At 39.4% G+C, this 21,714-nt stretch overlaps 2 protein-coding genes across 4 annotated transcripts; one reads left to right on the forward strand and one right to left on the reverse strand.

Annotated features, from left to right (window-relative positions):
* Positions 1 to 1,219: 1,219 nt before the first annotated feature.
* LOC113492294 lies at positions 1,220 to 11,173 on the reverse strand. 2 transcript variants are annotated; one of them, XM_026869736.1, is made up of 2 exons: positions 11,106 to 11,173; positions 1,220 to 7,503 (listed from the first exon to the last, which is right to left on the reverse strand). In XM_026869736.1, exon 2 carries the CDS (start codon positions 7,445 to 7,447, stop codon positions 1,583 to 1,585), a length of 5,865 nt encoding a protein of 1,954 aa, XP_026725537.1. In that variant the 5' UTR covers positions 7,448 to 7,503; positions 11,106 to 11,173; the 3' UTR covers positions 1,220 to 1,582. The 2 variants fall into 2 exon arrangements, with proteins under 2 accessions (XP_026725537.1, XP_026725538.1); XM_026869737.1 differs by lacking the exon at positions 11,106 to 11,173 and adding an exon at positions 8,002 to 8,151.
* On the forward strand, positions 9,801 to 18,613 carry LOC113492293. 2 transcript variants are annotated; one of them, XM_026869734.1, is made up of 3 exons: positions 9,801 to 10,208; positions 11,778 to 11,883; positions 12,545 to 18,613. In XM_026869734.1, exon 3 carries the CDS (start codon positions 12,612 to 12,614, stop codon positions 18,522 to 18,524), a length of 5,913 nt encoding a protein of 1,970 aa, XP_026725535.1. In that variant the 5' UTR covers positions 9,801 to 10,208; positions 11,778 to 11,883; positions 12,545 to 12,611; the 3' UTR covers positions 18,525 to 18,613. The 2 variants fall into 2 exon arrangements, with proteins under 2 accessions (XP_026725535.1, XP_026725536.1); XM_026869735.1 differs by lacking the exon at positions 9,801 to 10,208 and adding an exon at positions 11,635 to 11,706.
* The last annotated feature ends 3,101 nt before the right edge of the window (positions 18,614 to 21,714 follow it).

The raw sequence follows: 21,714 nt of genomic DNA on the forward strand, positions 1-21,714 counted from the left end.
GTAAATAAATTTATCTTTGGTACATGTGAGACCCACTCATATTATTTTTTCAGTCACTCAGTGTAATATACTTATTTTTAGGGTAACTTAGCCAACAGATAAAAGTGGACCTTTTTATTAAAATGACGCTGTCTATCCGTCTCCAACCTGTATATCACCAACGTGACAGGCAGTTGACATTAGCTTCGGTAATGTCAACTGCCTGTCACGTTGCTGAGAGAGATTCAATTCAAGTTCCCGTAAAAAAAAAACCATGTTTTTTGTATAGTTTTTATAAATAATAGTACGAATCTATATCGTACCTGTCTGTTATTTACTTAAAGAAAAACTTCGTACTTTCTAATAAAAAAATGTCCTAATGTAAGATGTCAAACTTCTTTATGTCATTAATTTTCGAAAAATTATTTCCTATATGCAAGTCTAAAGAAATAGGTTGAAAAATAAATATCTATACTAATATATAAACCTGAAGAGTTTGTTTGTTTGTTTGTTTGAACGCGCTAATCTCAGGAACTACTGGTCCAAATTGAAAAATTCTTTTTGTGTTGAGTAGACAATTAATCGAGGAAGGCTTTAGGCTATAAACCATCACGCTGCGACTAATAGGAGCGAAGATACAATGGAAAATGTGACAAAAACAGGACGGGTATAAATCATAACTTATCTTCTTCTACCCACGGGGACGAAGTCGCGGGCAACAGCTAGTATTAGATAAAACTTAACAGAAGGCATTTACTATCGTAGACATGAATGCAAAGTAAAAAAGATGGCGCGTGTTAGAAAAATGTGACGCGTAACGGAAAAATGTGATTGTTTTTTTTTCCAACGCCGATAGAAGTTTGACTTTAAAAACGATGAGTAGAAAGTATCGTCAAGTTGACTCTAAATGCTTAATTTTTGACTCTTTTTCAAATTTTATTGTTTTCATACCCAAAAGGGTAGAAAGAGAAACCATCCCCTTGTAGACAACCTTATTAGTACAAGAATGTCTAATAGGGATGATGACAATTTTTTTTGCAGTGTCCGTCTTGTAGTTTTTTGTATAATAATGGATACGTATTTTTTAATTTGTCCCGCAAACATAAATTGACCAAATTACAGTGAATGAAACTGACACGATTGAGTATAAATTTTACTCTATCGTTACGTCACAAGCCCCCTCATAAACTTTAAAGCAGTATCTTTGTCAATTCTAGTTTTTCTGAAAAAGGAAAAAAATACGTGTCTCATACTTTTCAATTATCTAACTGAGGGACTAATGAGATTTTTTTCTTTTTATACCCAGTCATCATCCATATTAAGAGACGTTCTTCTTGTTTTCAAATCTGCAACAGACTAATTTGGTAATAATAATTAGCAAAGCAATAATAATTTATAAAATAAAGACCTGAATTAAAGTTTTTTATTTATTTAAAATCATTTCTGTAAAGAAATTTTCCTTTACAAAATAAAGGAAAATTAGTCAGCGTGATCGAAGTTTACAAAGAAATTAAAAATGATGACCGTCGATTAGAATGACATTTCTTGATAAGTAACGTGACTTTGACTTGTCATTTACACATTACAATATAATACCAAAGTTTTATATTGACTTTAAAGACGCACGGGGAGCAAATTCATAATCTTTGAGTGTTTCTAAATAGTCTGAATTCAACATAATTTTAAGATCATACAACAACTCGACGAATTTTACAAGATCTTTCGAAACAGCCATTTCAAGGTGTTTTTTAATTTTTAAATAAATTAACCGGCTCATGTCGTCTGGGAAGTATGAAAAAACACCTTTGCCTTGTGTCAACAGTAACTCAAAAATGACAGGTTTATATTTTTTTATCGTTTGTCTTAATAAATCATCTTCTTGTATTTTGTAATTCAGTATATCCCTTAAATTTCTATCGTACTTTAAAAAGAGAATATTTAAAATAAAATCCCAAATCGTATTCTGTTTTTCGTCGCTACTTTCATGTAATTTTATTATGCGACAAATATGGCGGACAGCAAAACATTCGGCTAGAGTACGATGGAGGAATAAAGGCACATCATTTGCAATACCGCAAATCACACCCGTCTTAACTTTTCTTTCTTTGATTGTCAATTTACTTTTCGCAATACTCTTCAAATCTTCCATTGTAAAAATATTTTCAACGTCAGCATCAAAGATGGCGACCGCCCCTAACTTTCTATGAATGTCAAAAAAATCAAAGTCATAATTTGAAGCTAATTTGCGACATTGCTTTTTTATTTCGGTTTCAATGAATCTTTCGTAAATTGTAAATTCGCTATTAACTTCGAAATTCCACATGGAATTTTCGAAATTTTTAATCTGGTTGAATATGTAAACGGTGACTAAATACAAATGCAAGGGTGTGTAAAAATCTTTAACGTAATGTACAACGAATATTATTAAATCATTTATAATTGACTTTACTGCTACTATATTTTGCACGGAGCATGACTTTAGTTTTTGTTTTAGATATTTCATAACTTGATACGCAAAATTAATTAACGCTTCAGAATAATGGCGGTGCAAAAACTTTCCGAAATCTTTCGACTCTTTATAGGATTTAAGTCCTTTTTCTATAAAAATGATAATATTCTTTAGATAATCCAGATCTTTTCTAGTAAATTCCTTTAATAATTTCTTTGTTTCCCAGTATAGACATAGATACCTATCTTGTTCGGTCCTTGGAAACATTTGCAGTTCATATGAAATACCAAATTGACATTCTAAGGTTTTTTTGATGTTTTCTTGAGACCCACTTGTAATCCACATTATAGGTCTACTTTGTAACTTCGGAATAGAATGTAAGCTTGAAAAGTAGTGTGATTTTAGAACTTTTAAAAACGTTAAAACCTCATTAGTGTATCTCGGACAGATTTCGTCAAACCCATCGAAAAGGAACATCACATTCTTGGTGTTGTAATAATGTAGGAACATTTGTAATTCGAAAGCTGTGCTCTCGTCTCCTGCGCAGTGCCTGAGGTACATGAAACCTCCTGACTCCTCCAGCTCGATGACCGGCGGCTGGTCACTGACAGGGTCACCATTCAGCACCACTTTACACAAGAATCTCAAACTCTCCGACACATCGATGTCCGTTTCGTGATCTTTCCAGTTGTTGAATTGTTCGGAGTGATCCAACAGGTTTACTCTAACGATCCAAAGTTTTGGATCTAATATTTTTGATCGTTGTGAAAGATGAGTGAGCAGGGTTGACTTTCCCATCCCTGGTCTTCCTACTATTACAGCCACGTCATCATATACGTCATTGAGTGACATTAGCAACGATGGCGTCTGGTTTGCGCGGGCAATGTGCCTGTCAATGTATATAGGTTTAATTTTCTCGTAATTCAAACTGCTGACTAGTTTACTTACAGTTATGACTTCATTGTTAATCACTTTATTCAACACCTCCCCCTTTACGTACCTCATTGATTCTTCGTCTAATATTAATTCTAACCTCACTTCTTGTCCTTGGAACACGGCAGTGGCATTCTTCAAGACGCTCTTCTGTGATTCTGCTGTCAAGTCAGCCAGATTAACTACTCCGTCGTCAATGACGTCACTCATGTTTCCGAAATATTCTTTAACAAACGGGACCAGGTCCCTGTTGATGACGGCAACAGTGAACTTGTCTCTCACGGCCTCGGCGATGTTTCGCAGTCGGCTCGACCAGTTCCTGTTGCTCGGCTTGTGGTTGCACACCACCACCAGCACTTTGCTCTCGTCCGTGTCTCTGAGCTCCTCGCACAGCGTGTTGTATTCGTTCGCTTGCAGGTTCAGCATGTACTCCAAGTCCAGCACGACGTGCTCTTGGCTTCTGTAACGCTGTATCATCTTGGCCACGGTCAGGTCAGCGCTGTTCGTCACCACGACGGCTCCCGAGGTCAGCTTCAGAGCGCTGATGACTTTGTCCTTGAAGGAGCACTCGATGTTGTTCCCTAGCTTGGTCTGGTGCATCATGCCGAGCACCGTCATCAGAGGCTTGCTGACTATCTTCTTGCTCGCTATTTCATACTTCTTGCTCTTCTTGGTGAGGTAGTCGCCCTCCGCGGCCATCCACCAGGCTTGTATTTCGTCGTGGAACGTCAGGAACAGCGCGTCTGATGTCACTCGGAAGTTGTTCACTCTCCGACAGATGTTGTCTTCGATGTCTCCTCTCAGGATGTCTCCCACGCGGGTCTCGTCGGCCTGGCTGGTGAAGTAAAGCAGTCTGTTCAAGAAGTCCTCCACCAAGCGTCGGTCGTGGTCGCTACTGTCGAATGTGAGTTTCGGAAACCTTTTAGCTGTCACAATGAATCTGTACTGACGCAAGTCATGTTTATTGTTCTGTAGTTTGTTGAATAGTCTTTTGGAGAGCTCTCCTAGTGTCTCGCTGTTGTCTGTGAACTTCAAGAGCTTGGTGTCCTCCTCTTGGACCAGTAAGTTGCCGACGAGTCCGCCGATACCGCCGCTGGGCTTGAGGAGTCCGTCTCCTAGGGACTCGTCGATGGTAGCCATTTTGACAACATCTGGACTGTTCACGAGCCGACACATTCTCATCGTGAGACGGTTCAGTGCTTTAGTCACGTGACAGCCTCTGTCTCTCAAAGTCAAGTCTTTATTACCAAACTCAGTCGGTACTTTAAACTGTTTTGACATGAGTATCTCCTTAGCAGCCAGCTCGATTGCCTGATTTACGTTTAATTGACTCACACTAACTTTGTTCAATGGTTTTGTCAAATCTTCTGACATATCATGCACAAGCTGTACCTTGCCGTGTCTGACGGTAATGACGTTGCCAAGCAACTTGCTCAGAAGGGTAACATCATCAGGAAACTGGCAGAAGGTTGCGATTGCGGTCTGAAGATCAGTCTCCTCTAATTTGCGACGTTCGATTACCTCTACGTAAAGTTTATCTCTGAACAGTTTCATGAGTTGGTCGTTTGTGTCAAAGAAGTCTTTTCTGAAGCTAGCGATGCGGTGTTTGCTGACGTCATCGCTTTGTATATCGGAGATATTAAATGCTTGTTCTGCTAAGATGACATGGTACAGTAGAAGTCTTTCATCGTCCATAGACATCACACAATCAGTCCCATCGCTAATGCAGTTCGCGACTACTTCAGCCAGCGCCGACATTTCTGCCTTTTCAAAGTGACTGTTATCTTCATCTTCAGAACTATACGACAGTTTCGGAAGCCAATTGACCTTCACATCAAACCTGTATTGTTGTATATCGGGTATCTGGGATCGTAATTTTTGAAACCACATTCCAGAAAGGGGTCCTAAGGACTTCCCTTCATCTACAAATTTCAACAGATTGGTTTCCTTATCGACTACCAGAATATTCCCGACAGCGCTCGCCAATCCTTCCCGTAACAGTTTGTCCTCGAAGCTGTCATCAATGGTGACTATCTTCAAAATGTTTAGTTCGGATATTTTCATATTCAAGTGTGTTAGCCTCCTTTCTATCTTCAATCCTTTTCGCCCTTTTATGGTCAAGTCTTTGTTGCCAAACGCAGCTGGTACTTGAAAGTGCATCTGCGTCAGTATCTCTCGCGCAGCCAGCTCGATGGCCTGATCTACTGTTGATTGAGTAACGTTGACTCTGCCTAGTTGCTCTTCCAAATCTTTTGACGTTTCATGAACGAACTGTAACTGACTGCTCTCGTAAGTAACTACACTGCCCATCAGTTGGCTGAGACTAGAAATGTCGGAGGTGTCTTTGTAGAATGCTGATAACAAACTACTAATTTCACTAGTTCCTATTTTCCGTCGTTTCGCGGTCTCCAGATACAGAGTGCGTCTGAATAGTTGTAGAACTTCCTCGTCCGAGTCGAACAGGTCCTGTCGGAAGCTGGCGATGCGGTGCTCGCCATCTTCGTGCTGTTGTTGTATCTCATAAACCTCGATAGCCTTCTGCGCCAGGACGACGTGGTACCTGAGCACGAGCTCGTCGTCCATCAAACTGGACAAACCAACTTCCTCGTTCAGAAACCTTGCCATGGTAACAGCTAGTGCTGTTATTTCTTGGTGAACTTCCATGTTGATACCGTCTTCGCCGATGTCGAATGAGAGGAGAGGCAACTGTTTAGTTTTTACCACAAATCTGTACAGATTCAGATCCGGTATCTCTTTCCGAACTTTATCATACAACCTCTTAGCGAGGTCGCCTAATGCTTCGGGTTCATCTGTGAACTTCAAAGAGTTCTCGTTATCTCCTCGAACCAGCATGTTGCCGACGGCACTCGCTATGCCTTGGTTGAGCTGTAAGAACTCACTACCCAAAGACTCATCTAGGACAACAATGTGAGGATCTGAATCGCGCAACAAATCGACTATTTTAGAACTTAGTTCATTCAACACTTGTTCAACGTCCACATCGAGCTTGCCTCTGATAGTCAAGTCGCTGTTACCGAATGTAACCGGAACCTTAAACGTCTTCCTGATGAGTATTCTCTGCGCGGCCATCTCGAGCGCTCGCTCCACTGTCGCTTGAGATACGTTGATCTTGAACAACTGTTGTTTGAGTTCTTCATCCATTTCGTGAAGGAAATGTAGCTTGCCTTGTTTGTACGTCACGACGCATTCTATCAGCTCGCTGAGGACTAGAATGTCAAAGGGTTCTGTGAACAGTGACGTCAGCAGCACGTTGACTTTGTCCTCCTCTAGAGTTTGGTTTTTGAGGATCTGCAGGACGAGCGTGTCCCGGAACAGCTTGAGGAAGTCGTCGCTTGCAGTGAAAAAGTCATGTCGGAAGTGAGCGAGGCGGTGCTCGCTCTCCTCGCCTCTCCGCTGGATCCTGCTCACGTCGAGGACTCTCTGCGCCAGAAGGACGTGGTAGCAGAGCATGAGGTCGTTGTTCATGGACAGCACGCCGCCGTCGTCGTCACCGAGGAACTTGGCGAGCTGTCCCGCCAGCATGGCGACCTGTTCCTGAATCACGATGTCGGACAGGAAGTCCACGTGGGTCTGATTGTAAGGCGGTCTGATGCCGCTCTTGCCGGTGGCGATCAGAGCGTTGAGGTGCTTGGCGACGGGGCTCTCGTACGGCTGGCTGTCGTCGGCGGCTTTGGCCGTCGTGTACATGACGAACAGGCATTCCGTCGCGTCGTAAGTGCCCTCGAAGAGCTCGCCCTCAGCGTGCGAGGAGAACGCTCGGCGTATGTTCAGGTAGCTGTAGAAGTAGTGCGTCAGGTCGTGCTTGCTGAGCGTCAGCACCGAGTTGTCGTTCTCGCGATGTTTCGCTTGCACGAACACGACGAGCGGCTTCTCGACGCCCTTGAGCTTGACCCGGAGGCAGATGTCGTCGAAGGCGCCCACCTCGTCCATGTTGGTCGCCAGGAGGAAGTCTCCGACACTCGCGGCGTGCTTCGCCCTGAAGTATATGAGGCTGATCAGCTTGCTCTCGTACAGCTGGCCCCGGATCCCGGACGTTCCCTGGCGCTTCTTGTATTTGGGGGACATTTCGCTGGATAGTAATATTATAGAAATATTGAAGTCCTCCTAATTTTTCTTTGCATCTGTAAATTTAACACAAAATTACATTAGTATACTTGGTATGGACCCTTCACCTATCCTACAAGTGTTTATTTAAACTTTCATGTACAATAGTGGAACATAAGGCGGACTTCTACCATAATAATATTGTGCGACGAATGAATGAATCTTAGACTAATTTTAAAAAAGTATGCAGAAAAACTAAGGCAACACCGAATGGAGATAAAAACAATGTTTATTTTTGGAAATTTTCTATATTTTATCACAGTTTTAACCTTCCTTGAACTTTCACGAATATTTCAAGACTGAAATAGCCCATATCGGTTCAGCCGTTCTCGAGACTAAAGCAATACATTTTATGTGGAAAAAGAAGTTTTATGCGGATACTAAATGGTTTTATACATAAAGACATATTAGATGTGTTATACGTACTTAGTGGAAAGGTCAGAAGCTTAAGAGGAAGGAAATAAACAATTATATTTATGATAACAAAACGGTAGGTACAGATAATAAATACCTACTTATTAAAGCTTATTCTATAGCTCAATACTCTAGGTACCAGAACCGTCGGCTAGTAAAACGGAGTATTTGACTAAGGGCTGATTGTTCAATCGCCAGATCACTTTTATTCGACGAATATGTTTGACGTTTTGACAGCTTTTGTGTAGAAAATATGTCAAAAGGCCGTATTTATTCCTCAGATAAAAGTTACCTGACGATTGAAAAATGGGGCCTAAGCAAAAACACAATATTTTAATGCCTCAACCGATTTTTCCCACGTTTTATACACTCACTTTTCTTGTTTGTTGTTCCGGTTGGAGTTTTGAAACACAATTTTAAGGCAATTCCGATAAGCTAGCAGGCTTAAATTTTCAGGGTAGCTTCAAACCCGATAACAATGCAAATTACAACTATAAAAACTTAGTTTTTTTTTTATATAAGTATTAATTTTTATTATCTAACTTGTGTATGAACAATCGCACACAATTCACTTTAATACAAAACTAACTAAATTGAAATCGCTCAATCCTTTCGGTAGCTATGATGTCATAGACAACAGACGCATCAAACATAATGATACAACACCTCAGTCTTCACAGCTGCGAGCCGATTTCTAAATATGTTTCAAATAATGACGTAACTTAATGGGACAGATGTACCTACAGTTCTCTTTTTTAGAGTTCCTTGCCTAAAATGTAAAAACGGGAACCCATTACTGAGGCCCCGGCCGAGCTGTCTTTCTGTAGGTACGTCTACCAACAAGGTGTATATCACGAATTAAAATTAAGAAAATAAGGTTTTTGACTGAATCTAACCGTATACTGGGCCCCAATTCTGCTATTTACAATGGTCGATGAATGAATGAAAATAACTTAAAATTACACTTTTCGTAACCTCCTAAGCATTTTTCCCACACAATAATTGGAAATTCAGCGGGACTTTTGCGGGACGGTACACTCAAGGTCAATACATTAAATTTCCAATTATTGTGTTGGTAAAATGCTTAAGAGAATAGGAATAATTTCAAATTTAATCCAATTGCCATTCATTAATCAGCCATTGTAAATAGCAGTATCGGGGACCTGGTAAGTGACGTCACACGAGATTTTACATCTTTGTATTTCCATGATTTGTTTACGAGATAAACGAAAAGTACGTATAAAAATATTTTTTGTACATCAGTTTGACGGACTAAACAGTATTTTTTGTCTAATATATTTTACTGTTGCCGCTATAACAACAAGTGTAAAAATAAAGGTAAATATTGCGACGATTATAATAACTATGATAAGTGATGATTTCTTGTCCTATTTATATGAAAACCCAGTTTCACTAGTCCAACTTGCATTTGACAGGTTTTTTTGCAACTACATTTTAGTCAGTCGAACTTATCAATGTTTTATTAAAATCGGTTGTGACTTTTCGGTGAATACGTTTTACAGATGGACAGACTAGCACTAAAGTCAATGAACTATCGTTTTATCATTGTTATCAAGGTAATCTAATCTAATTCCTTACAGCTGGATCAATTTAGCCAAATTTTGAAGATTTATGATAAAAACTCATGTCCTCATGACATATGTTCGAATTAAAATTTTAATTTTATATTAGGGCTTTAATTTATACTTATTTAAGGGCCAATTTTTCAATCGCCGGTTAACTTTTATTCGACGAATACGTTTGACGTTTTGACAGCTTTTGTATAGAAAATATGTCAAACGGCCATATTTATTCCTCAGATAAAAGTTATCTGACGATTGAAAATCGGGTCTAAGTAAAATTTCAAATTAAAAAATATGATTAAAAAAAATACACGCAAGTTTTTATTTTATTGTTCGACAGGAAACTTATAAATTTGATTAACCATCATTTAGGATTATTTAGGTAATAAATAAATGAAATACTCACAGTAAAACTGTTCTTGTATTTTTTAATCACATAGCGCTTATTATGTTACAAGTAATTAAATAAAGTTGATATGGCAACACTGCTTGCACGTCCGTAGATAAACAATGGTTGGACATTTGTTTACGGACAGTGATATCATGCAAAACTAAAATAGCTTTTAATTATATTCCTACATTACTGAACTACATAATTAAAATAATAATTTTCCTGTTAGTCATGTTGAAGGATTCATCAAAAATATGTCAATAAAAAGTGTTTTTGCATGTTTCGTTGTTGTTGGCGCCAAGGTCAAAGTTGTTGACATTCTTTCAATTATAAAGTAAGTTTTTTTTTTTATGAAACAATTTTGAATCTTTTATATGTTGTTGTACTGTTTTGGTTTTAGATATTAAGTTGATAAAATTATGATTTAAGGTAACTTTTAGGCATTTAACATCTAATATATAAAATTCCGGTGTCACGATGTTAGTTACCGCACTCCTCCGAAACGGTTCGACCGATTCTTATGAAATTTTGTATACATATTTGTAGATCTGAGAATAGAACAACATCTCTTTATCATACCCCTAAGTGTTAGGGGTTGCTCACACTAAAAAAAAAAATATTTTTCGGACGATTTTTTTTTATAATGTGGCATTAAAAAATACATACAACTAGAAATAATTCATTGGGCAAAACAGCGTTTGCTGGGTCAGCTAGTTACTTCATATAAATTAAGCTTGGTAAAATTTGATTAATTTGATCAAATAAAAATGAAACTTTGATAAGAGTTACGCGAAATAATAAACACTATCTTCACAAGACAGTGGTCTAATTATAAATATTGCCAAAATATAAATTTTAGTCTTAATGACAAATACATAATTAAACTAACAATTTTAATCTCGATTTAACTTAAAAACCAGCGATTTTGCATTTATAGAACTAACGTATTTTATATAGAAATAATATAAGTTTAGAAGTAAAATAGGTTGTATTTTTGTAACTCAATTTTGAGACACTTCCCTATAAGCTATCAGGCTGAAATTTTCAGGGTAGCTTCAAGCCCGATGACAATTTAATTAACAACAACAAAAACGAATGGACTGATTTTTTATAAAATTTGAATGGAAAGAATTATTAATAATATTTAACATTTAAATATTATTAATTTAATGTAAGAAGACACACCAAGATTCTTTATCTTTTTAATTACTTAAAGAAATGGAGTACGTACCTACTATCTATTGCAAATGGCCGCCATTTCTTGACAAATATTAGTTTAAAAGACTCTCACTATTGCCCTTTTCGTCTTACATCGCCAATAAGTCGATTTTTAACTTGTATCGATTTATCGGCAAGTTTATTACGAAAGAGTTTTGCAAATAAACATGTTTGCAACAGCGATATATCGGTAGTTTCATAATTCGGTACTTCCCCTTTATGATGAACTGTCATGGCGGCCCGATAACCTTCAAAATTGGTTTTTTAAATAGTTAAAATAAAAGCAAGATATTTTTAGGAGATTTTGAATGCCGTTTTTGAACACGAAATTATTTGGAAATCATATAAAATGAACAATGGTTCCTTTTTGGAGTATGGTTCATGTACAACCTGGTCTCAGAGTTTAAACCGCCCGTAGGCCTCTGACGTGGCTTTACAGACCCTTAAAACATTCTTAGGTAGAAAAAAAACATTGTCAGGAGCATATCCTTACAATGATTTTTTTTCACCGTTTTAATCAATAAATGATGTGCATTTGAATACGAAAAGTGACCATCAAACGATGTTATTCCGGAATAGTGCTTTTTTGCTTTTTCAATACACAAACACGCTAGGTACTTTAAATTCTGTTTCATCGTAAGGTTATTTTTTCAGGTTTCATGAAAGAAATAATATTTTGTTTCAGTGTCTTCATATTTATTCATGTTCGTGAACTGTTGTCTCCAAATCGGCCGGGACAAATAACTGCTAATGCAACATCATGCGATCGATGTTAACATGTAAAACATAATGTAAGTCATTATACCTAAACAAATAAAAATAATGGAAAGTCAAAGAGTTTTAAAAACGTAGTGTAGGACGCCCTGCGGCACGATGGACCGATGACTTGAAGAAGGTGGCTAGCAGCGGATGGATGCGGGCTGCCCAGGACCGGGATGGTTGACGCTCTTTGGGGGAGGCCTACGTTCAGCAGTGGACGGCGATAGGCTGAGATGATGAAAGAGTTTTTATTGCAAGCAGACCTTTTTCGGGCACTCCCGAAGTATTTCCTTTAATAATCCTAATGGCTCGGTTGCTAGATATCATGCCTATGGATGAGAACCTACAAAAAAACTACGTTAAATTAATCATAACAGAAAAATAAAAATTGAGTTCCTATCTGACTTCCTAAACCAAGTAATAGGCAACACTATAACCCTCAGTTAGACTGGTTATCAGACTATCTGTCTTCTGACTACCTGTAACGTCTGTCAAAGATGTTCCTACAAATGACAGCCGATATCCACGTTTGAGACGTCCTCAGAAACACAGTATTAAAATAATGATAAATATTTGAACTACTATGTAACTGATTGTATAAAATAAAACCAAGTTAGCCTTACAGCTGTTTAGGCATACATGGCTAATTTTTTTTATTTATATTTAAATTTAGAAATAAATTTTCATTTACAGACTTAGACCTTAACTTGCGGAACCCAAACCAAATACTTGCAGAAGACAAGAGGCACAAGTTGACACAATGTCGGGTAAAAAATACAAGAAGCGCCAGGGAACGTCCGGGATCCGGGGCCAGCTGTACGAGAGCAAGCTGATCAGCCTCATATACTTCAGGGCGAAGCACGCCGCGAGTGTCGGAGACTTCCTCCTGGCGACCAACATGGACGAGGTGGGCGCCTTCGACGACATCTGCCTCCGGGTCAAGCTCAAGGGCGTCGAGAAGCCGCTCATCGTGTTCGTGCAAGCGAAACATCGCGAGAACGACAACTCGGTGCTGACGCTCAGCAAGCACGACCTGACGCACTACTTCTATAGCTACCTGAACATACGCCGAACGTTCTCCCCGCACGCTAAGGGCGAGCTCTTCGAAGGCACTTACGACGCGACGGAATGCCTGTTCGTCATGTACACGACGGCCAAAGCCCCCGACGACAGCCAGCCGTACGAGAGTCCCGCCGCCAAGCACCTCAACGCTCTGATCGCCACCGGCAAGAGCGGCATCAGACCGCCTTACAATCAGACCCACGTGGACTTCCTGTCCGACATCGTGATTCAGGAACAGGTCGCCATGCTGGCGGGACAGCTCGCCAAGTTCCTCAGTGACGATGACGAAGGCGTGCTATCCATGAACAACGACCTCATGCTCTGCTACCACGTCCTTCTGGCGCAGAGAGTCCTCGACGTGAGCAGGATCCAGCGGAGAGGCGAGGAGAGCGAGCACCGCCTCGCTCACTTCCGACATGACTTCTTCACTGCAAGCGACGACTTCCTCAAGCTGTTCCGGGACACGCTCGTCCTGCAGATCCTCAAAAACCAAACTCTAGAAGAGGACAAAGTCAACGTGCTGCTGACGTCACTGTTCACAGAACCCTTTGACATCCTAGTCCTCAGCGAGCTGATAGAATGTGTCGTGACATACAGACAAGGCAAGCTACATTTCCTTCACGAAATCGATGAAGAACTAAAACAACAGTTGTTCAAGATCAACGTATCTCAAGCGACAGTGGAGCGAGCGCTCGAGATGGCCGCGCAGAGAATACTCATCAGGAAGACGTTTAAGGTTCCGGTTACATTCGGTAACAGCGACTTGACTATCAGAGGCAAGCTCGATGTGGACGTTGAACAAGTGTTGAATGAACTAAGTTCTAAAATAGTCGGTTTGTTGCGCGATTCAGATCCTCACAATGTTGTCCTAGATGAGTCTTTGGGAAGTGAGTTCTTACAGCTCAACCAAGGCATAGCGAGTGCCGTCGGCAACGTGCTGGTTCGAGGAGATAACGAGAACTCTTTGAAGTTCACAGATGAACCCGAAGCATTAGGCGACCTCGCTAAGAGGTTGTATGATAAAGTTCGGCAAGAGATACCGGATCTGAATCCGTACAAATTTGTCGTAAAAACTAAACAGTTGCCTCTCCTCTCATTCGACATCATCGAAGACGGTATCAACATGGAAGTTCACCAAGAAATAACAGTACTAGCTGTTACCATGGCAAGGTTTCTGAACGAGGAAGTTGGTTTGTCCAGTTTGATGGACGATGAGCTCGTGCTCAGATACCACGTCGTCCTGGAGCAGAAGGCTATCGAGGTGTATGAGATACAACAACAGCACGAAGATGGCGAACACCGCATCGCCAGCTTCCGACAGGACCTGTTCGGCTCGGACGAGGAAGTTCTACAACTATTCAGACGCACTCTGTATCTGGAGACCGCGAAACGACGGAAAATAGAAACTAGTGAAATTAGTAGTTTGTTATCAGCATTCTACAAAGACACCTCCGACATTTCTAGTCTCAGCCAACTGATCGGTAGTGTAGTTACTTACGAGAGCGGTAAGTTACAGTTCGTTCATGAAACGTCAAAAGATTTGGAAGAGCAACTAGGCAGAGTCAACGTTACTCAATCAACAGTAGATCAGGCCATCGAGCTGGCTGCGCGAGAGATACTGACGCAGGTGCACTTTCAAGTACCAGCTGCGTTTGGCAACAAAGACTTGACGATAAAAGGGCGAAAAGGATTGAAGATAGAAAGGAGGCTAACACACTTGAATATGAAAATATCCGAACTAAACATTTTGAAGATAGTCACCATTGATGACAGCTTCGAGGACAAACTGTTACGGGAAGGCTTGGCGAGCGCTGTCGGGAATATTCTGGTAGTCGATAAGGAAACCAATCTGTTGAAGTTTGTAGATGAAGAGAATTCCTTGGGACGCCTTTCTGGAATGTGGTTTCAAAGATTACGATCCCAGATACCCGATATGCAGCAATACAGGTTTGATGTGAAGGTCCATTGGCTTCCGAAACTGTCATATAGTTCTGGTGATGAAGATAACAGTCACTCTGAAAAGGCAGAAATGTCGGCGCTGGCTGAAGTAGTCGCGAACTGCATTAGCGATGGGACTGATTGTGTGTTGTCTATGGACGATGAAAGACTTCTACTGTACCATGTCATCTTAGCAGAACAAGCATTTAATATCTCCGATATACAAAGCGATGACGTCAGCGCACACCGTATCGCTAGCTTCAGAAAAGACTTCTTTGACACAAACGACCAGCTCATGAAACTGTTCAGAGATAAACTCTACGTAGAGGTAATCAAACGTCGCAAACTAGAGGAGACTGATCTTCAAACCGCAATCACAACCTTCCGCCAGTTTCCTGATGATGTTACCCTTCTAAGCAAGTTACTTGGCAACGTCATTACCGTCAGACACGGCAAGGTACAGGTTGTGTATGATATGTCAGAAGATTTGACAAAACCATTGAACAAAGTTAGTGTGAGTCAATTGAAAGTAAATCAGGCAATCGAGCTGGCTGCGAAGGAGATACTCGTGTCAAAACAGTTTAATGTACCGACTGAGTTTGGTAATAAAGACTTGACGTTGAGAGCCAAGAGCAGTCACGTGGCTAAGGTACTGAACCATCTCACGATGAGAATGTGTCGGCTCGTCAACAGTCCAGATGTTGTCAAAATGGCTACCATCGACGAGTCCCTAGGAGACGGACTCCTCAAGCCCAGCGGCGGTATCGGCGGACTCGTCGGCAACTTACTGGTCCAAGACGAGGACACAAAGCTCTTGAAGTTCACAGACAACAGCGAGACTCTAGGAGAGCTCTCCAAAAGACTATTCAACAAACTACAGAACAATAAACATGACTTGCGTCAGTACAGATTCATTGTGAAAGCTAAAAGGTTTCCGAAACTCACATTCGACAGTAGCGAACACGACCGACGCTTGGTGGAGGACTTCTTGAACAGACTGCTCTACTTCACCAGCCAGGCCGACGAGACCCGCGTGGGAGACATCCTGAGAGGAGACATCGAAGACAACATCTGTCGGAGAGTGAACAACTTCCGAGTGACGTCAGACGCGCTGTTCCTGACGTTCCACGACGAGATACAAACCTGGTGGATGGCCGCGGAGGGCGACTACCTCACCAAGAAGAGCAAGAAGTATGAAATAGCGAGCAAGAAGATAGTCAGCAAGCCTCTGATGACGGTGCTCGGCATGATGCACCAGACCAAGCTAGGGAACAACATCGAGTGCTCCTTCAAGGACAAAGTCATCAGCGCTCTGAAGCTGACCTCGGGAGCCGTCGTGGTGACGAACAGCGCTGACCTGACCGTGGCCAAGATGATACAGCGATACAAAAGCCAAGAGCACGTCGTGCTGGACTTGGCGTACATGCTGAACCTGCAAGCGAACGAATACAATACGCTGTGCGAGGAGCTCAGAGACACGGACGAGAGCAAAGTGCTGGTGGTGGTGTGCAACCACAAGCCGAGCCACAGGAACTGGTCCAGCCGACTGCGGAACATCGCCGAGGCCGTGAGAAACAAGTTCACTGTTGTCGTCACCAACAGGGACCTGGTCCCGTTTATTAGAGAATATTTCGGAAACATGAGTGACGTCATTGACGACGGAGTAGTTAATCTGGCTGACTTGACAGCAGAATCACAGAAGAGCGTCTTGAAGAATGCCACTGCCGTGTTTCAAGGACAAGAAGTGAGGTTAGAATTAATATTAGACGAAGAATCAATGAGATACGTAAAGGGGGAGGTGTTGAATAAAGTGATTAACAATGAAGTCATAACTGTAAGTAAACTAGTCAGCAGTTTGAATTACGAGAAAATTAAACAAGTTTTCATCGATCGAGAGGTCTACAGATCAGGTGATCGAAAACGAACCGTTTTAAATTCACTGAGCGACTTATCAGATGATGTCGTAATACTTACAGCTCAACCAGGCATGGGCAAGTCTACTATGCTAACGTACTTGTCACACAAGGCTAAAGAAAATGATCCAAACCTTTGGATCGTTAGAGTAAACCTGTTGGATCACTCCGAACAATTCAACAACTGGAAAGATCACGAAACGGACATCGATGTGTCGGAGAGTTTGAGATTCTTGTGTGAGGTGGTGCTGAGTGGTGACCCTGTCAGTGACCAGCCTGCGGTCATCGAGCTGGAGGAGTCAGGAGGTTTCATGTACCTCAGGCACTGCGCAGGAGACGAGAGCACAGCTTTCGAATTACAAATGTTCCTACATTATTACAACACCAAGAATGTGATGTTCCTTTTCGATGGGTTTGACGAAATCTGTCCCCATTACGCGCAAGAAGCAATGGCGTTATTTAAAACAGTTAAAAGTTTTCCAAGAAGACATAAAATGTGGATCACCAGCAGGTCTTATGACGAAGTGAAATCTATTTTGGAACTGGAGTTCGGGACGTCATTTGAATTGCAAAATTTTTCGCCGTCGGACCGGAATAGATATTTAAACGTTTTTTGGGAAAAGAAAATTGTTTTGTCGCAACTGACTAATATCCAGATGAATAATTTGATTGAGTTCATGAAGTGTGTTGCTGGAATATACCAGGAGAAGCCAAGGAAAAGGCTTAAACATAAGCTATTGTATTATAAAGTTTGTATGAGTTTTCGCGACTATCTTAAGCGAGAAATTCACAAGTGCCCGGAAAGAATCATAGAAAAATTTCACGAAGCTTTAAATAATTGCAAATACAACATCATGTTTCTAGACAACTTCGATTCACCGTTACATTTGTACCTCGTAGCAGATTATTTAAGAAACCAAATCTTACACTATAATGAAATCGACAACAATTGGAATTTGAATGACAACGCCTTAACAATATACGAAAGATTTTTTGAAGCCAAATTAAAATGGATAAGATTCGAAGAGAAAAACAAAATTCATTTAACAAATTCGGACAATATTATTATATACGAGCACATTCGAGAAGATTTTTTCAAGAGGCATAGGCAATTGGGGGCTTACGCAATTTTCCACCAAGATGCCGAATCCATATTCAGTTTAAAAGAAATGCGAGAGATCATAGACAGCATGACGAGGATTAAGGCCGGAAAAGAAAAGACTGGTGTTATCTGTGGAGTGTCAAACGACGTCCCAATATTCATACACATGATATTCGCTGAATATTTCGCCGTACAACATCTGTGCTTAATAATATTATTAGAAAAAGAAACGGAAAAGCAACGAAAGATTTGGGATTTTATATTAAACGTTATATTTTTGAAAAGCAGTCAAAACGTTCGCGATCTTCTAGACTACAGGATCCAAGTCGATAATAACTTGAAGGAAATTATAAAAGAAAGTGAATTCATAATTTTTGATTTACTTCTAAAGCAGGGGAAAGGTATTTTTACATATTACGAGGAAGACGTGAGCGAAGAACTGTATCTAAAAATCAAAGCGTATTTAAAAAAGGCTATGGATGACGATTTAATGTCGTTCATTAATTATCTGTATAAAATAAAGAGAAAGTTGACGGATGAATATTTAGCTGACAATTCGAGAATTCCGTCTAGATTCAGACGGTACAAGATGAATGCTTTAATACATAAAAAGAAAAATACGTTGGCACAGCCTGATGTAGATGAACCATCTTCCTAGCCTTGTCCCAAGTCGGGGTCGGCTTCCAGTCTAACTAGATTCAGCCAAGTACCAGTGTATTACAGGGAGTGACCGCCTATCTGACCTCCTCAACCCAGTGACATGAGCAACACGACCACGCCAAACCCACTTTGCGCGACGTGTCGCGGGTTCGATCCCCGCGTAGGACAAGCATTTGTGCGATCCACGAATGCTTGTTCCGAGTCTGGGTGTCTTTGTGCATGTGACTTGTAAGTTTGTGCAATACAAGGATTAAATTCCTTGGTGCGGGAGTCTTTATTAAGAATAAGAATAAATTACACCCAGACACAGAAATATTAAATATATATGTTTATGTTTAAAAATGGTTTAAATTTATTGTAATTTAATTTTAAATTGAACCCGCAATGTGTAACTAATTATTGTTCAATTTTACGACCTGCCAAAATTTCTTCAAAAAATTGTAATTTTACAATAATCATTTTTGAATTTTTATTTTTTATGCTTTAAAAAACTATTTTTACTTAGAATTTTTTAGACGAAACTATCATTATATTAGATTAAATTTACCACTTAGAACTTTTCTAGACTATTTTCCCACGTTCTTATTTAAAATTAATTTTAAAACAATTTATATTAGTGCCATTAATTGTCTTTGAGTCATAAATAGTTTTTAAATACACATTTTTAGATATTTGACAAGTTTTGTAAGTTCTTACTATTATAAAAATGTTTATTAAATTATTAAAACATTAGTGGACTTTTTATATTATATTGTTATAAATGAAAGGCCGTATTAAAAGAAAATTAAAACTTGATTTTTTTACAAATAAATTGTGATAACTTCTGACATAATAATAAAAACGCAGGGCTATTAAGAAAAACTGCAGAATAACTTTATTACAATATTTATTGAATAAAATTTATGTACCATTTAATTTTTAAAATCGTTATAAACGATGCTATTACAATGGGCGGGTCTAAAGGCGTAAAAATAATTTCCAACCAAGTGTGTTGGGACCTTTAGATACAGCGGTCACGGGCAACAGAATAGTTGCGCGATAGTGTTGCAACTGTCTTCCAACTTTTTTGTCAACCCTACGTCGAACAAAACTGAGACGTGTTACCGCCAACAGTTTCTTTTGAGTTGGAAGACAGTTGCAAGACTGTGGCGCAACTATTTTGTTGCTAGTGAGAGCTGGGTACAAGAAGCATTACAGATATTGATTAAAAATAAAAATTTACAAAAAAAAACATGGCGCACTCATCGTTTAAATCAGCGATGGTTTTAAAATGTTAAAATTATGACAACTTATCAAACATTTGAAATGCTTCTATCAAAAATAAACTGTCGAACATGTTGGGTATACGTTAATTCGGCAGCAACTATTATTTAAGCCCAACGTTGGGCAAAAAAATACTATATATTACTTTAAGATTCATTAAGACCTCATAAAATTGCTTTAAAACGCAAACACAAATCAAAACTAATCTTTGAAAACCGAAAAATCAATTAAATTTAATTCGAAATGCATTAGAAACGTCCCCATACATGTTTGACAAGAAACGGTGGTTTAAAAAAAATGCATGAGAATCATTGAAACATATTGAAATATATCGAAAGTTAATTTTGTACTGTTTAAGGAGACTTGGAGATTTAGCTCTTGAAGTGTGAGTAGGACACAAGATATCGGCGTCCTTCTTTTACAACTTAAAGTATTTATTTTTAATGTTTTTAGTCGTGCATGAAACTTTCAATGGTAAAACTATAGGTGAGATTTGGGTAAATAGTAGTCTTTTATAATCGGCTACGGAACCCTAATTATTATTATTTTACCGCAGATTCAATATTAAAACATAGCCAAGTCGTGTTTACCGATCAAATTTTACTATATTGACCATATTTCAATATGTTTCAATAAAATATTATTTATTAAAATAAAAAATAAACGCCCATTTTCTAGAAAATACTTAAAAAAAACATGCTTTTTATATGCTAGCTTATAATAATAGGTCGCGACGAGCGAAAACATTGTTAAGCTTTATTTGTATGTCACTTTCAAAGGGACCCGGGACCGTCAAACTGGTTTGACTCAAACCCGTAGTTTAATTCAAAATTGTTTGGATGAAATTTGTCTCGGATACGAGTTTACGCAAACTGGCTTGATCCAAAATTGTTTGACCGAAACTGGCTTGTTTCGTATTGGTTTGACTCAAACTGTCTTGATCCAGGATGATTTAACTCATACTGGCTAGCTCCAACATAGTTTGACAAGAAATTGGAACATGGTTTGACACAAACTGGCTTGATCTAGAATAGTTTGACTCAAACTGGCTTGATCCAAACCTTTTTTGCCAATTCAAAATAACAAAATTTCGTTTGATCAATATTTATATTATGTAGTACATTATAAACTAGACCCAGTCGGTTTGAAGGTCGTTAGTTTGAGCCAAACCGGTTTGACAGTCGCGGACACCATTCAATAGCACGCCGATCCGTTTTCCGTATGAGAAAACATCTAGAAGCGTTTTTAATTTCTAAAATTTCTAACTTAAATGCTAGACTAGGAAAAAAGTTAGATAAATCTAGATCCAAATTTTTCAAAAAACTTTCTGACGATATTGGCAAGTGATAATAGACTCCCGATTATTAAAAACTAGCTGTTGCCCCCGACTTCGTCAGCGTGGTTAGAAGATAAAGTTAAGAATTATAGAACGGAAGCCCTCGAAGATGAATATTTTCCCCGTTTTGCGACATTTTCCATTGCATCTTCGCTCCTATTAGTTGCAGCGTGATGGTATATTGCCTAAAACATTCCTTAATGAATGGTCTATTGAACACAAAAACATTTTTTCAATTTGAACCAGTAGTTCCTGAGATTAGCGCGTTCAAACAAACTCTTCAGCTTTAGTAAGCAGGAAGTACATATATAGAATATATACTTTTATATAGAAATATAGATTGCTTTTTAACCAACGTTTTTAAACACTCACTTTTCTTGTTTGTTTGTCGTTCCGGTTGGATTTTTGCAACTCAATTTTGAGGCACTTCCCGATAAGCTAGCAGGCTGAAATTTTCAGGGTAGCTTCGAACCCGATGACAATGCAATTTACAGCTATAAAAACGGCTGGACCGATTTCGATAAAATTTTAATGGAGTGACATTTAAAAACGTGGGTTTTTGGATTCTTTAAAAATTTTTTTTTCACTT

This window comes from Trichoplusia ni, chromosome 3 (assembly GCF_003590095.1).
Source record: "Trichoplusia ni isolate ovarian cell line Hi5 chromosome 3, tn1, whole genome shotgun sequence".
In the NCBI taxonomy this organism is placed as follows: domain Eukaryota; kingdom Metazoa; phylum Arthropoda; class Insecta; order Lepidoptera; family Noctuidae; genus Trichoplusia; species Trichoplusia ni.

Excerpts from the sequence above, each read along its gene's own strand:
- LOC113492294 (XM_026869736.1), bottom strand. The coding sequence starts at position 7,447 with ATGTCCCCCAAATACAAGAAGCGCCAGGGAACGTCCGGGATCCGGGGC.
- LOC113492293 (XM_026869734.1), top strand. The coding sequence starts at position 12,612 with ATGTCGGGTAAAAAATACAAGAAGCGCCAGGGAACGTCCGGGATCCGG.